The sequence below is a fragment of the Euleptes europaea genome, chromosome 5 (assembly GCF_029931775.1).
Source record: "Euleptes europaea isolate rEulEur1 chromosome 5, rEulEur1.hap1, whole genome shotgun sequence".
Classification (NCBI taxonomy): Eukaryota; Metazoa; Chordata; class Lepidosauria; order Squamata; family Sphaerodactylidae; genus Euleptes; species Euleptes europaea.
The window spans coordinates 47,902,884-47,920,090 of record NC_079316.1 but is presented as its reverse complement, the minus strand read 5'-3'; the positions used below and the strand labels follow the sequence as shown (position 1 = coordinate 47,920,090).

At 46.9% G+C, this 17,207-nt stretch overlaps 1 protein-coding gene across 1 annotated transcript in view; it reads right to left on the bottom strand.

The window, feature by feature from the left end:
* The window catches only part of ETV5 (ETS variant transcription factor 5), a 44,991-nt gene that overhangs the window by 23,329 nt on the left and 4,455 nt on the right, over nucleotides 1–17,207 (bottom strand). The window contains exons 5-6 of the mRNA XM_056849520.1: nucleotides 2,032–2,161; nucleotides 296–598 (exon numbers count right to left, since the gene is read on the bottom strand). Of these exons, the coding sequence (XP_056705498.1) occupies nucleotides 296–598; nucleotides 2,032–2,161 (433 nt within the window). The remainder of the gene's footprint in view (nucleotides 1–295; nucleotides 599–2,031; nucleotides 2,162–17,207) is intronic.

Sequence of the window (17,207 nt, the reverse complement as noted above, 5' to 3'; positions counted from 1 at the left end):
GTCTACAGAGCCTGGAGGCAGCGGAGCTAGTAGGAACGCTCCCACCTTCCTCTCCAAGCTGCACACCAGATTGGGCCTCCCCTGGCAGCATTAAATTTGGCAATAAATTCGGCATTATTCGGCTCCGCTTTTTCGACCATTTTTTGGCTGCCATTTTTGCCGGTAACCCCCCCTCCTGAAAAATACCGAAAATTTATTTTTCGGGTTTAAAAAATGCGGCATATTGATATGCACCCCCCCCAGTCCAGACTACCAATCCTCCCCCAATACCCACCAGTGCTCTCCCTCTCTTTACCTGTGTTCTGCTGTATACTGGTTTTCAGGCATCATCTTTGGCATCTGAAGGGGCTGATGAGGTGGCCGAGGCACAGCAAAGGTTTGCTGCTGCCTTGGTTCCTGAAGAGCATGAGGGGGAACCGGAGGAGGCGGAGCTCCTTGCAAAGGGCCTGCCACGGTGGCAACATGAGTGGGGGTCTGCACAGGTGCTGCAGGCAGTGGTGGAGGAGGAGGAAGGGAGGTGCTCTGGAGTGCAGGTGATGCAGGGGTGGCAGGCGGAGTTAATGGCTTGAACCCAGTAGGGGGCTTCCTATCATAGGCACTGTGGGGGACATAAAACAGAGAGGAATTCACTATATTGACAACAACCACTGACACAGCATCAGCCTGCTGCTCTTGACAGCTCCAGCTTGTTTGCATTTCATGGTTGTCAGGAAGTAACAGTTACGGTTGCTCACAGCCCCAAGGGAATCTTTGTACTTCAGGCAAGTGACAAACAGACTGAGTCATAGAGCTCATTTTAAAACACTTGTCTCACAATTTTCACTGAGATAATTGTAGCTTCCGATTCTTTTTTTTTTCTTTTAGAAAAACTGATTGTACTGAGAAATCTCTCCCTACCCCCATCGCTTATAATCAAGAATTGAGGGCCAAACTAGATACAACAGTGTCCTGATTGGGGCCACAGTGGGGTGCCCTGGTCCCTCCTGCCTTTTCAAGTGGGGAAACAGCTCCGGGGGGTGGCGTGTGGCTGTTTTGGCACTTGAGACTGATCAGGACTGGGCCCTCAAAGCATTAAAATGCCTTTACAATGGTGGTGGCATCCTTATGGTGGTCACAAGGTCTCAGTCGTGTCTAGTTTTGCCCTTACTTGATAGCCAGAATGGTATACAAACTTTCACTCAATCAACACACAATTTATTTGTTATTAATAGACCGCCTTTCTCACAGAGTCTCAAGGCGGATTACACATAGCGAGCCAGTTCAATTGCAAAAATGGGACATCCAATCACCAATGCATTAGTATGATTTTGGAAGCCTGGAACCACCAGAAAGAATAGAAGCATAGCATGAGAATTCACACCACACTTCCTCACCAGCCTTTCAGACCCAGCGCTCAGCTGGGACGGTCTGATTCCTGAGCATGGGGCCTGAGCATCACATCCTCAGCAGCTTCCCAAGGAAGAAGGCAAACAAGCCTTTAGAAGTGTGATCCTAAGCAGGTCTACTCAATGGAGCTGACTTTCAGAAAAGTGTGCTTAGGACTGCACTGTAAGTAACCCTTGGAAAATAACTTGACTTGGGACAACATAATCAAGACCTATTCGTTTTCGCCCAACAGAAAGGTTTGTACGCTCATTCATAATTTTCCAGAAAGGTTTGTACGCTCATTCATAATTTTTGTGGGAGGAAAGTCTAAGGATTATGGTTGGTCTTCTTATATCCTTCCATGCAGACAGGGGCTGCTGTTATTGTAAAGCAGCTATAGTGACAGCAGTACCAACACATCCATAAAACAGTTATTTCCCCAATAAAAATATGCCAGAGCAGTAACAATAAAAATAGCTATCTGATGTTTTCCACTTCCCCACAACATTCTGTTCACAGCAAGGTGGCTTTTAGAGCGGGCGTCAGCACAGTCAAGGTCAACTTTCAGCTGTGGTAGATGGGTTCCTTTGGCTATCCAGATGTGCCCAGCTCTCCCCAGCCATCCAAGGGCTTCTCAGTTATGCTCTGCAAGCATGTCCTACCTACCAGTAGTTGTAGAGGCACTTTTCTCCATAATGAGCACAATGCACCTGTTCGTGGCTACAGGTGGACAGCTCAGAAGAAGGGCTGTGGAGTTCCCTCTTGATCTTTGCTGGGGGAGGTGCATGAAGTACCACTGAAAACAGAAATGGAAGAAAAACCAAAAAAGTCAAATATGAACATTTGTAATGAACAGCAGCAGGCACAGCTCTTCCATTCTCTTTGTCTTCAAGACTTTGGCCTGATTTTGATATAATTCTGACAGGACACAAGACATGCACCCAGCATTTCATTTAAACTGGACCCTTAGTCCCTATATGTGCAGTGTTAGCATGCCAGACACTTGTCATCTGGATGGGCATTGCGCTGACATGCTGCCATTTTGCATGAAGTGTGATTGCATGCATAGTGGACTAGCAATGCTGCATGGATTAATTCTTCTGCCCTGCCAGCATCACATATAAGTTAGGCCTTGCTCTCAGAATTTGCCTTGACACTTACTGGTTTTTTTTTTTTTTTTTTTTGCATTGGTGTACATTTAAGCTTCTATAACACTATGGCAGAGCTATGGAGGCATATACATGGTAATACCATCACTATTAGATTATGAATGCAAAAGAGGTCTCAGCAATTGCCCCCTAAGTAATTATCTGTCACAACTTCTCATTCTTGAGGCTCAGTCATTATTCTTTTGGCACATTTCATGCTGGCAAGAAGAGAACAAAAGAATTAGAGCTCAGGATAAGTGAATGTATTAGATAGGAATTTTAAAGTGGGATGACATATGCTTTGAGTCCATAACCAGAAGCACATGCAGCTCTCTACTCTTTGGGTAAGATTACACTGAAACAGTGGAGTCTGAACTGCATTGATCAGTCTGCTACAGAACTGCTGCACGTGAGAGAGGATTCTGGGGCATGTTCTAGGGCACATCCTCATGGGGTGCCAAGGAAACTGAGTGCCATTAGAAGAAGCCTAACACTTCGCTACAGTGGTGCATTGCAGGGGAAGATCAATAATGACAGATAAGCTATTGACCATGGAGGTTCACTGACCTCTGGGGAATCTACAGAATACTGCTTGAAGATCCTGCAGTAGAAACAGAGAGCTACAGACCATGTAAGAAAAGGAAAGCCACCTGTATTGATAAATTCCTGCACTTAACTGTTACATTAACTCAATAACAAGATTTTCACAATGGCTCGGACTCCAACACACACCCTCTGTAACTTGAAGTCTGCTTTGAACAAGCATCTATCCTGAGCTGCCATTGAGAGAACTAAGGGAAATGGGCTTTGAAGTACTTTGAAGTACTTGCTTAACCCTGGCAGGCTGTACCAACGTCCCTTTAAGTGAGATGCATCCTCCAGCACAGGATCACATCCAAGCAAAACTTGGCAATGGGAGGCAAAGTTCTGTTCGTCCTCTTTTGGAGACAATATGTTGCAGCTATGCCAATGTTTGTCGACAAGTTACAAAGTAGGAAATGACTTTGTTAGGACAAACACCTTGTCTCATCAAGGGTCACGGTAACTGCCAGCTTCACTGGTTCTAAAAATACAACATGCTGAATCCACCGAATGTCTGCATGTGGTCAGTGGCTAGGTTGGGCCTCTTATCATCCTAATCATTTTTTTTAAAGTAGTATATTCTTGACCTCCTAAGTATGCAGATCACAGTGAGATCATCATCACCTGAATTCTATACTATTTCACAAGAGAGTACAAACTCATGCCAAAGTTACATGGATGCAGTTTCTACACTAGATATTTTAATCAAATACCCTCAGAGATCTCTACTAAGATGGAGCTGAATTTATTCCAATATTCTGGCAACAGATGTTGGTTCCAACAAAATATGAGGGCTTCAGCACCTCACCTGCTATCATCTACTTAATTTGGAGACTGAGAAGTACCTTTCTGCATGGTAAACTACTAAGATGACTTTAAAACTTGCACCAAAACTTAGCTCAACAGGTAAGATATTCACTCTTACACTGGCTTAGAATGCTTTGCTCAATATTTATGACAACTATTACTTATACCGAACACATTCTTTGTTCTGCCAACCCTTTGTTCACTTCTGCTGATTTCTTAGCAGCCATGTTATAATCTGGACAGCACTGGGTCATCTGTAAGGGCTGTCTGAACATACTGGGTCATTTCAATGCAGAGGTAAGGGTCGGATGAACTTTACCTCTTTTGAGCTAAGGACTGTAAGAGCGTTACTCTCCCCTCCCCACATGCAACCACCCTCAGGCATACATTCATTCACAAGAGGAAAAATAACAGAGATAATGGACGTAGCCAACCACCATTTCTACACTTCTGCAGTTGAGCTTTTTCAAGCTCCTGATTGCAGAAACTGATCAAATGAACTGCCCATGGACACATTTCTCCATGTAAGCACGTCCTCAAGGTCATTTGGGACAACACGTACAAGCATGACCTGACCTTTAGATGCTAACTTAGAAGGTTTGCATTGTGAGTTTCAGTTAATGTTCTTTTTTGGTACCATCTTTGTTAAATGTGAAGCTAGCCCAGCTGCATCAGCAGCTCAGCAGCCTCACCTCCACTATCCTTTTCTAGGAAGGATTCTCAGATACTCTTCGTACCTGTTATAAACACCCAAATCTTGCAAGGTGTAGGGAATGAACTCAGCCGCACACCTTGAATCTCACGTCCTCTGCTGTCAGGAGCTCCCAATACCACCTCCTATTAGTTCACAAAAAACACCACCAAATCCATCTAAGCATATCTGCCCTCGCTTCTGGTCATGCTTCTTCTCAATACGAGCAATTATAGGCCACTGAAAAGGCAATACATATAGACCCTTCCTGACCATTCATTGATCGCAATATGCTGATCAGTTGTTCTCTGTTACTTAATGCCAGCTGTGGTTACTTCTTGAGCTGGCTTGAGGCAGCTTTCCAGAATGGAATGCTGGGAAAATGTCTCCTCCTTGAACCTAAACAATCAAAGAAGTGTTCTGCCCCAGGATTCTGAGATTTGACCATTCCCTGTACAAATGTCCTTCAAAGAACAATATTAATGATGAGGATATTAATAAACATTGTAGCCTTCTCCTATTCTCAGTCTGTGGCTACCAAAAAGAGCTCATCCCAACTTACACCCACATGAACACATGAAGCTGCCTTATACTGAATCAGACCCTTGGTCCATCAAAGTCAGTATTGTCTACTCAGACTGGCAGCAGCTTTCCAGGGTCTCAGGCAGAGGTCTTTCGCATCACCTCCTTGCCTAGGAGATGCTGGGGACTTAATCTAGGAACTTCTGCACGCCAAGCAGATGCTCTACCACTGAGCCACGGCTCCTCCCCATTTTATAACATTGATCTGGAAGCAGGTTTCAAATTTTAAAAGGAAGAAGTACTTAGAAAAGTATAGCAAACTGAAGCTGTACAGTAACCAACCAGAACAAGTCACAGCTACCTGCAGTTCCAATGCTCCTGCATGGAGTTCTTCTACTGTATACATGTATATATATTTAAACCAACTAATATATGCTTAGCCTAATTAATTTCTAAAAGAAGAGACTCTAGGCAAAGGCAAGTGCGTCACAGTGCTGTACCTAAATAGTGACAGAACAGCTTGGCTTAGTTGAAAGTGGAGCATTATCTCTGCAAAGGCAGAGCGCAGCCTGGTTACACCACGAGAGGAGAGCTTGGGTTTCTGACCGCTTCCAGCTGTTGGGGCCGATTCACAGTTTCCTGCATTCCCCAGGCCTTCGAAGGAGAGAGAGAGGGAGAGAAACACCAACTCTCTCTGTGCCGTTCGGACCCATCCCAAGAATTAACGCTGAGCTCTAAACTAAGATCCTTTCAAGGGCTTGTTTGCAAGGGAGGGCCGAGAGCTGAGCTCCAGAATCCTCAAGCGACACTGGTCAGGAGACCTAACAGTGCCTTGGGATACCGCTAGCTCTTTAACAGCAAGGTAATAGTTCGACGTGGCCTATGGGGAGAGGCTGCAGCTGCTCTTTATCGTCTCAGCAAAGAAAAAACGAAGTCAGTGCACAACAGAGTTCATTCACCTCTGCTTTTTAAACAGCAGCAGCTGCATTTTTGTATATACATGATGTTCCACTTTTGCTCATTTTTGGTATTTCAAGTGTTAACAACTCTTCCTCTCCCCCCCCCTCAAACTGCCCTCTGTCCTCTCCCACCCCCATGTTTCTCCTCCTATTAGGCATGGCCTTGCTGAACAGCAAACAGCAGGAAACTCACTTTGGAGGTGTTCCAGCTGTCAGTCAGAGGCATGTTTCTTTCCAACAGTCTCTGTGTTGTTTGAACTGTTGTTTTTCTGCCAGCAGCACAATGGGGCTTAGTTATTCATTCAAGGGGGGGGGGAAGTCTGCAAGCAGGCACCGCCCTCCATTCACAACCAATTTGAAATACTCCATCCATTCACAAAAAAAAAAAAAACAACAACACCCCTCTCTCTCCCTGCAGCTGAGCACTACCAATCAGGAGAAGGGAAATGACACTTAAGATCATAACAGAGACCAGCTGTCCTGCACAGAGAAGCTTGTGCTGTGGGCAACGTTTATGTAAGGAATTCAAACACTGCAGGAAAGGCCTGCAGAGCTTGGAGGGAGTCAGCCTATGAAGCTTGTTACAAACCCAAATGATTGCACAACCCCACTTGTGGTGAGGTCCGGAAATGCCCTTTGGCAGGAAAAAAAAAAGTAAAAATAAATGTAAAAGTTAACTTTTTTTCTCTTCAAAACAACATTGCCTGCCAGTGGACAGAAAAACCTCCTCTAACACTCAAAATGCCCTTGTCCCTAGGCTCCAACTCCAGCTGTTTTTGCCACCTCTCTACTTATGGGAAGAATTAGGAAGATCTAATGAAGCCCACTGCAGCACATCTGACTTGTTCGAGGACCCAGAAGTTGTGAATAATATAGCAGGCTGTTGCTCCAAAAGGGGAGAAGAGAGGGGCCCTGGAGGAACCAAGCCAAGAAATATTTCTAGCTTAATGCCTACAGAAGTGAATAGAACAGCATCGAGAATCAACTTCTCTAGAAACTCCAAGAAGTGGCTGCCCATAAAGAGTACTCAAACACTCATTATCAGGTTTCTCAAGTCGTATAATACCAGTCCCATGTGAGTTACTATGGCCAACCATTAGCTTTTGGCACAATTCTAGTTTTTGGCGTTGACTTGAAAGCCCCCATTGGCCTGGGCCTTGCCTGCCAAAGTCATCCCATAATTTATGATGGGGGGACAGAGAGGGAGAAGAGAAGCTGCATCAAACGTTCACTCCAAAGAATTCCAAGGCACAGGGCCTTTTTTATGACAGCCCCATCAATCTGTCAATTCCCACTCTGTGAAGGCTCACGGACATTCATCCTTGTGAGTGTTTAGGCCAGCCAAGCCTTGCCTGTTAACAGACTAGCTTCTGATGTCCCACCCACACAATAATTGGGGCTGGGAAATCACTATCTCCACTGGACACATATGCTGGGGAGAAGGAAAGATAAAGGAGGTCCTTACAGATGGAAGTGATCCTTAAATTTATGCAGGAAAATCCTTTTTTAAAAAGCCCTGTTCCTCATACCTTATTAGGAGCTGGGAACAGTACGCAGTGCACAGGTATGAACCATCAGCCTCTGAAGCTGGGATTTAGGCTGATACTTGCTAGCTGCTTGAGCATGATGTGTTGTGCATGCACATTTTGGAGGAGGGTTATGTTTGAAGAACATACACCCTCAGGCCCAAAGGACCATTGAAAGCAAGGAGCTGTGGCTCAGTGGTAGACCATCTGCTTGGCATGCAGAAGGTCCCAGGTTCAATCCCCGGCATCTCCAGTTAAAGGGACTAGGCAGGTAGGTGATGTGAAAGACCCCTGCCTGAGACCTTGGAAAGCCGCTGCCCGTCTGAGTAGACAATACTGACTTTGATGGACCGAGTGTCTGATTCAGTATAAGGCAGCTTCATGTGTGTTCATGTGTCCCCACCCTTGTTCAACCTGTGGACACTTCTAGGACTATGAGAATGGGTAGTGAGTGCCATAACAAAATGGCTCCTGTGGGAAAGCGGCCAATCACAAAACGTTGGGAAGCTCCACAAAATGTGAGGAGGTTCTAAGCTAAACCTTCTTCTATGATCGAGACAGCATTTTCCAAACAGGTGCTCCCTACAATCACAAAAGTGATACTTTCCCACGGGCTTCTCAAGCACTTCTTGTTCCAATGAGGCAAAGGAATGTCAGGATTGGCTCTTTGGTTTGAGGAAGATGACAATACCAGAAAAAAGACTGGCAAGCTGACACCCCCCCCCCCAAAAAAAGCTTCGTTGAATTCCAAGGTAGGGTGGGGGAACAGTATTCCCTCACAGTCTGAAGAACTGCAGGGTAATCTGAATGTCTATCCATGCGCAGACATGGTCTGCATTGTTTTTAATGTACTACCATGTGGTGATTTGCACTTGGATACTCATCCAACCGTGCATCCCCTGAACACAAAGCAGAGCAGACAGAAAATTTAGGCCTGCAAATCATGGTCTGGCAAAAAAAAAAAAAAAAAAGGTGTGCTGAGTAGGCTGCTGAGGTCTCAGCTCCTTTGCTGGATCCGAATGTGGGAAGGGAAAATAAAACAAAGAAAAAAGCTCTCATCCCTGTTCTTTCCCCTCCACGAAACACCCCCTTGTGACTTGATAGTGGTGAAGTGTAATATATTGTAACGAGGTTTTTATTACTCCGCTGTATTTTAACTGGAATATAATGGAGTATCTGCTATTGTGCGGGATTTAACTCTAGCTTTGTAGATATATTTCCCCTTTTGTTTGTGAACAAGAGAAAAGCACTATCCAAACAAGAGAATCTACAAACCCCAAGGCCATGCCCAAGATTGCCTCCTTGGGAAGCGGAGAACGGGGCAAAGAAGTGCCTCGACTTGCAAGGCCCTCTTTCCCTTGCCACAAGGTATCAAAACCAAGCCCCGAACAGAATTTGCACCTGCCTCACCTCGGCCTGTCGAGAACCAACTTGCAGTACAGGAAGGGGAGAACCCAGCAAGGGCAGGTTCCTCACTAAGGAGCTCTGAGGCAAAGTCAGAACTAAAACCCTCCTCTGTTTTCTGGCAGCTGCAACCCCTGGAGCCCTGCCAGGCAACAAGGATGGAAAACACAGCTAATGTGCTTTCCTCAGGTGCTGAAATTGAGAAATGTACCCCGCAGCACCTAGAGGAACAGCTCAGTGCTTCAAAGGCATATATGTGTGTGTGAGTGTGTGTGTGTGTGAGAGAGAGAGAGAGAAAGAGAGGAAGAGAGAAAAAGAGAAAGAGAGAGAGAGTGTTCTAATTTCCCTGTTATAATATCCTCACTATAATTAGACCCTCAGCGAGGACAACGACAGGAAGTGTCTTGACACGCCAAGGCACGGAGGAAGTCAGGAATGTAGCGCTACTTGGATGGGAGGCATCAAGGGCTTTACCTTGCTCACCTGCAAACCGGAAGCAAGGCAGGGCAATAAATGCTGAAACAGCATCGAGGCTCTGGCCCTTCCATCCCCCAGGACCTTGCATGCCCAGAGCTTTGTGCTAGTATGGCGATGCCCTGTTTTCAGATGCCATGGCACTGACCCCATAACACCGTCTTTAGCCCGGTTTATCCTGCTTGACCCACTAAACATGGAAAGATGTAAGCTGTAAGAAGGTAAAGGGTGTTTAGAAGCCAGCCACAACATCCCTCCGAGGCAGCTGCAGCAATTAGATCAATGGCCACCCTTTTAATCACCCTTCTCTAGGATTGCTCTTCTTGCTAAGACAGAATGAGCTGAAACACACAACACAGAGTTCTATAGCGTACTTCTGGCTAGAGTGACCCCTTTCAAAACTGTAGGGTCTAGTTCCTACAGCCCTGCACAAGAATCTCCTTGCATATAGAAAGCTAGTGCATCAATGAGAAGAACTTACATCTGATATGCTTGCTTTCTAGATGGCAGGATTTTTAAAGCAAGAAATTGGGAGGCATTTACTTATTTCATCAGCCAATTTATATGCTGTGTTTCTACCTTAATTAGGAATCCAAGGTAACATTCGGCCACCCACCTGTAGCCTCAAGTGACACAGACCAGCAAGAGCTGCACCAGGCCATTCTCCTGACTGTGCATGGCAACTCAGTGAGAGTACAGGCCTCATTTCAGCGTGTTTATATATATATATACACACACACAGAGGAAAATCACAATATCCACAGGTTGAAAAACAACACCACCAAACTGAGTCGATGACTTGCCTGATTGGACCATGGGGGAGCTACAAGAGGCCAGTGCTGACAGACTTTTCAGAAAGATCATCAGACTAGGGTCTGCGGCTCTAGGTTTCTTGCCTCATTTAGTCATATCCCAGTTAGATGGCAAATCCTTATTTACAAGTCTCCTTGCATGCTTGTGCGGTACCAACCACCTGACCATCTATTTGCCTTCTGGAGAAGCATAACCTTACTTCACAACCATAATTTCCCAGGCTGCTGTGGATTTCCTACGGGAGCAACTTGTTACCAACTCCAAAGCAACCTGTACCCACAAGCCAGTTGCTTGGCAGAAGTTTGCCTGGAAAGCCAATTGATTTCACTCTCAGGAAGCACCTATTTACCTCTGGAACACCTGGCCACAAAGCAATCTGCACGGGAAGGCTTTACAACCCTAGGAGGTTACAGCTTCCGTCACCAACTCAACACACAAGCCCCCTGAGACAAAAGTCAGTCTCTTATCTTTGAAAAAAAATCAGGACAAAGACTGAGACAGGGGACAAAGTTTCTCTGATCCAAGCCTCTTGTACTGTTTTGAAGCAATTCCACACTGACCCAGACCTTTGATCTGCGCTGCTTTCCATAGGAATGCTTCATCTTTTGGTCTCCCAAACAGCGGCTACAAAAACATGCCGCCCAATATCAGAATCACTGGCTAACTTTTGAAGCAGTCACTCAATGCACTTCCCTGCCGTGCAAGAGTTCTGATTCTTGGGAGGTACTTAAAAATTGATCCCCCATCTATGGTTCTGGAGAAACTGCTTGAAATTCACTAAACGTCAAGGGCTTTTTTTTTTTTTTTTTTTGCAAAAAAGTGCAATAGCAGCATCTTTTATAAAGGTATACAAAGCCATGCTTGCCATAAACTAACTGAAGAGGCTCAACTATTGATGCTGAAAGAGACGTAGCCAATAACCAGAAATCTGGGCTGTTACACAAGGAGTAGCAAAATGCTATACAGTTGAGTGACAGATGCCACTAAAAGAACTCCACAATACAGATATTCCTTCCATTCAATTGTCCCCATTTCTTTTGTCATTGGTAGAGTAGCACTGTCCTTATACCTTTCGGAGAAAATCATACTCAAGGGAGCTAAAAGGCTTGAAAGAGATATTGCTTCTCATGATATCTATACATCACTTTCATCTACTGTTGTTTTTGGTCAAATGGATTTCGCAGATTTTTGAAATGCAAGAACCTGCAAAGCCGGTTTCCCAGAGGGAAACATGCTACGGGTGCCCGTCATGAATAGGACTGCCTCTTTCAAACTGCCTTCAGCTGTAAAAAATAAAAAATCCTGTCCCAAGCCCTTTAACATGTTCCCATCCCTCTCCTTCACCAAAGTCGTTGTCTGTTTCTTCTGGTGTTATCAGCAACGCACAAAAAAACCCATATTAACCAAGTGCCCTTTCAAGAAGAAGAGTTGGTTTTTATATGCCGACTTTCTCTACCACTTAAGGAAGAATCAAACCAGCTTACAATCACCTTCCCTTCCACTCCCCACAATAGACACCCTGTGAGGTACGTGAGGCTGAGAGAGTTCGGAGTGAACTGTGACTAGCCCAAGGTCACCCAGCTGGCTTCATGTGTAGGAGTGGGGAAATCAACCCGGTTCACCAGATTAGCGTCCGCCGCTCATGCCGAGGAGTGGGGAATCAAAGCCGGTTCTCCAGATCAGAGTCCACTGCTCCAAACCACAGCTCTTAACAGCCACACACCACTTTTAATCCTCACAAACCCACTGAGATCCACTTCTTATGTTTTGGCCATTAGGTGGAGACTGCCTGAAACTGCTTGGTGGTTGGTTTTTGTGGTCTGAGCAAAAGGGTCAGGCAATGGCAGGGAGGGGGCTGATGTGGAGGGAAAGCCTGGCTTTGCTGGTGTTCCCATTCAGAGGCCACTACAGTGTTCCTGCACTTGTGCGAAACAGAGAAAAGCAACACTCAGGCTCCAAGGATTATGAACTGGCCACTGTGGGGTGCCCCCATGGGTAACAGAGGCATGATGTCAGACGTGCTATCCAATGGCTACATGAGCCATATAGGCAACCACATTCTGCAAATGCTATGAAGTCATGCTAGCCAGGGGAAAAAAACATACTATCTCCACAAAACATAACAAGAAAAAAACTCTCTGGAATCTCAGCAACCAATGCCCCCTGCATATTTATTGCATGAAAAATGCCAACTCTGAAAAAAAAATCTATTTATAAGGTAGTAGTAAAAAAAACTAGGACAACACCACCAAAAATTAACAAGACAGGTAACCAAGGTAGCAGTAACTGGAGGTGGGGTGGGGGAAGAGATCCTTGTTAACCTAAAACATTTCACTGGGCCAATGCTAGAGATCATCATTCAGATCAGCAGATACAGATGTGTAGGGAATACTTTTAAAGAGTTTAAGGGAGAATGAGAGCGCCTGAGCTCCAACTATGACAATATCCAGGAAAATGAGTTCATGTGATAACATTCTAGGAAGTACCAAAAGAAAAAAAAGCCCAACCAAACGACAATAGGAAGCCCTGTTCCTTAATCGTAACAGGGGCCATGGATCAGTAGTAGAGCATCTGATTTGCACACAGAAGATTCCAGGTTCAACCCCCAGCATCTCCAGTTAAAACGGACCAGGGAGCATGTGTTGTGAAAGACCTCTAATTGAGACTCCTGAGAGCCGCTTCCAGTCTGAGTAGACAATACTGATCAAGATGGACCGATGGTCTGATTCAGTACAAGGCAGTTTCATGTGTGATCATATAGCAGAAAAGCTCTCCCTCCAACACAAAACAAGTTCAACTGGTTCATAAATCCCCAATCCAAAACACGTTTTCTTGGCATTGAGCCCACTATTTAAATGAAGCTTACTTCCACAGAAGTGTGTTTAAGATTAGTGTGTTAGTCATACAACAGTGGATTTCTGCACCAGAGATCACAGTAAGCATGGATAATTCAAGCTAGTGACTCATCACAGACTGATTTATGCCATATTAACAAAAGTGGTTCAAAAACTCTTCAGTTTTCCTAAGATATCCCTTTCAATCCTTATGGTTGTTCATAGAGTTCTTACAGCTATTTTAGCACCATCCCTACATTATGAAAGAAGCTTCACTCAGTAGATGCTGTTCCGCAGCTGATCTGCCTAGGAACAGTGATACTAGAATCCCGTCCATTTTATGGATGCTCTAGCAACAAAACTTTAGTCACATCTCGTCAGCCACTCTCTCACTTGCACTTAGAATTTAGGCCTCTGGCGGCTGAGAAAGCACAGACTTTTCACCAGGCTTGGTGGCTTGAATTATTAAATGATTAAGAGTTCTGCTTCATCCATAGATGTGAGCGCATTGTTCCAGTAAGACTGAATTTTGTATTGCCCAATTGCAAGATCTATTCCAGACAGGAAGCCATTCATTCATAAATAAACAGCTTCCAATGGGAACTCCTCATGCATTGACTTTATTTTCCACAAATGCAGAATGCAGTGAGTGTAATCAAACCACACAGAGGCCTTTTTTTTGAGCCAAGAACTCCTGCTCTCTCTCACCAGGTTTGCTGCAGAAGCCCAACACTCTGGAGAAGCCATTTTGTTACTCCCACAATCCTTCAGGTTGCAGAGATGTAAAAGCTTGCCAAGAGGCACATTTGAAAACACCTTTGCCAACAACACTTCCTCCCCCGCAGATTGACTGCAGTTTATACTGCTCCAAGCAAGAACTGGAAGGGCTGGGCCAGAATGTCAACAGACAGCAAAATTTCTGACTCCAGGCTGCCTTTCATCTCAGGGAAGATGAGGAGGAGCAAGAAGGGGGAGAGAGAGCACAGCAAAACACGGCCCGTCTGCCTGAAGAAGCTTTCATGGCAAGCTTCCCATTCACTTAAAAGTAATCAAAGGGCAATAATTAACATGCATTTACTGTAGCAGAAGATACTATCCCCTGCGTGTTGTGACAGAGTTTGAAGGAAGAATCTGTTCCAATGCAGGCTATGTTTTGCTCCCGACACATTTCTCAGCCATTAAAAGCATCCCCCCCATACCAAGCCAGGTTTGCAGTGAACAAGTCAGAGAGCCGCTTGCTTTCATTGAACCTCTTCACACCCCAAGATCAGAGTCTAAAAATATGCCCAGAACATGCAAGCTTAAGTTCCTTGTTCCATCCAAGGAGGCAAAAATAAAGAAACAAGCAAACTGGGGGGAAAAAGACCCAGGTGTTGGTTCTCAGACCCTGCAGGGAAAAGAAACTCTCTCTCTCTCTGATGCAGTGCAAGAACGGGAGAGGTTTTCTGAGCAGCCTTTGTGGAGTTGCTGCTTTGCCAATGACTAATGCTCCCTGAAGCTGCTCAAGTTTCACCAGCAAAGCTTTGTCCTTCACAGCTCCGTTTGCTACGGCTCTAATAGCCAGAGAAGTCATTGAGGGAATTGGAGGCACAGAGCTGGGGAGAGCCAGAGTGCTCTTGGGCTTGCTGTCAAATGGATTTTCATATCTTTTACATTATGAAGTATTCATGGGGGCTTGAAAGGGTTCTGCAGAGATCAAGGTTAATTGGCAACCCCAGAGGTAACTCCCAATATATCTCCTAAGTTCTTCAATGCAAACCGAGCCGTTATCCTAAGCCTTCCATGTGTCACTGTTCGATCAACTCCCTGCTGTCTGAGTTCCACCAACTCTACAAATGCATCCAGATACAAACACTTACATTTTAATTTATAAAGGCATAGGGAAAAAACCCCCCAAACCCAGCCAGTTAGGAAGGGATCTGTGAGGGTCTCTGTCTTTGTGTCTCTGCTTTCCATCACCTGCAGTGTTATCAGTGAACTCGTAAAAGCAGTTCACACCTTCTGGTCTCAGGCGCCAGGCCTGATGGCCCATGTATCTTCCCCCCCGCTGTTCTTCCTGCCAGTACTCCCTCAGGCCGGTGCGGCCTTGGAAGTGTGATAGCCGCACCAGACTTCCTGGGATCCGTCTGATGTTTTGTATTATGCCAAGCTTGTAACTTCCCATAACAATAAGTGTGAACCCCAGTGCCCCAGTGCCCTGGAGTCAATATATTCTGTAAACCCGTATAGCCCCTCACTTGCAACTTTCTACCTGTGCCTGTCTCATCTCCTGAAGGCTTCAATAAATCTATTGTTTCTGTATCAACGTCTGAGCAACTGATTTGGAGAAGCAAACTCAGAGAGGGGGATCTCTCACATTAAGTTGCAAGTCCTTGCCTCTCGGACTGCAGCTGTACCGCTTTGGACAGAATGTCAGCCGACGAGGACACCACCCCTAACCCCGATGCCCCCAAGGAACCGGACGAGCCGGAGAAGCCGGACCCGAAGGAGGAGGGAGCCAAGCCAAAGAAACCGAAGGGTCGTGCCCCCGACCAAGATCGGGACGAACGTCCCCGGGGGCTTACTTATTGGCTGGACTCTCCCAAGGGCTGGTCGCTCTCGCGGACTGCGGCGAAGGATCGCCGGTTGGCCTTCCCCAGCACGGGACTCGAAGGGGACCCGGCCCGCAAAGAGGCCCTCATGGAGGAAGAACGAAAGCAGTGGCAGGAAGACCGCCGGGCTATGCAGGAGCAGATGGAGACCATGCAACGCGTAATGGGTGAGATGGCCACGGCCCTAGATGCGCTGAAGTTGCAACCTCCAGCCGGTGCTCCCCCAGACGGGGCGCCGGTAGTTCCGCCCGCAACCCCTGCCCCCCCGGCCCGTCGGGACCTGAAAGTCACGTACGACGGGTCGGGAGACCAGTTGACCTTTTTTATGGTCCAAGTAGACATTTTTATGCGGGAACAAGGTCGAACCTTCGTTTCTGAGGAGTCCCGGGTGCAGTACGTGGCTTCCTTACTGCAAGGGGAGGCGGCTGCCTGGATGGTGTTGCAGTATGAACTCCGCTCGCCGGTGCTGCGAACCCTGGACGAGTTCATGGTAGCACTCCGAAACCGTTTTGAGGACCCGACTCTGGGTGAGCGGGCTAAAGCCTCCCTGATGCAACTGCGCCAAGGGACTAAGTCGGTGGCGCAGTATGCAAGTGAGTTCCAGTCACTGGCTAGCCGAATTCTGGACTGGAGTGAAGCTACCTTGGTACAATGTTTCAGGGAGGGTCTCAACCCAGACCTCCAACATTGGGCCTTCATGCAAGGGAACCCCCCGGATGTGGAAGGTTGGGTTCGCCATGCTGCTGACATCGAGAATCGCAAACAACTCCTGAACTTGTCCAAGCAACGGCTTGGGCGAGACCCCAGGCCCCGAGGTGACCGTGGCCGGGAACTCCGGCAAGGGGGTGGCGGGGGTCTCTCGGCCGCGGAACGCCGCAAGCGGTTCGAGGCCGGCGTCTGCCTGATCTGCGGGGGTAAAGGTCACTTTGCATCGCAATGCCCCTCTCGCTCAGGCCGTCCGACCCCCCCCCGCCAAACCCAGGCCGAGCCGACGAAACCGGCCGCCGACAGCCAGCCTCGCCGCAGAAGCGGACCACTGAGCCGGCGCTCCGGCGCACCCTCCGCTCTCCACGCGCGCCCCCAGGATGGGGCATCCGACTCTACGGTCCCATCGGGGTCCCGGATTACAAATACCGTCTTTGATTCGGACGGCTCCCTGGAAGCCACCACCCCGTCCCCCTCTTCCAGCGAGGAGGAAGAGTGGGAACAGCCGGCAAAAAACGCCGTCGGTCTGCTGTAGAGGGGGCTCCGCAGCAGACCGTCCCTATCGTTGTGCAAGGAGCTCCACCGATGGTAAGCGCCCAAGAGGACAATGTATTTGTGCGTGTTCATCTGTCCCTACCCAAAGGGGGTCCCCCGTTAGAGGTCCCCGCGTTGGTCGACTCGGGGTGTGCCCGCACCATGATAAATGAGGAAACTGCCAAGAAGTTGGGTGTCCGGCGCAAGCGGCTTCCGGGACCCCTCCGTTTTTCCCAAATGGACGGGAGTGAC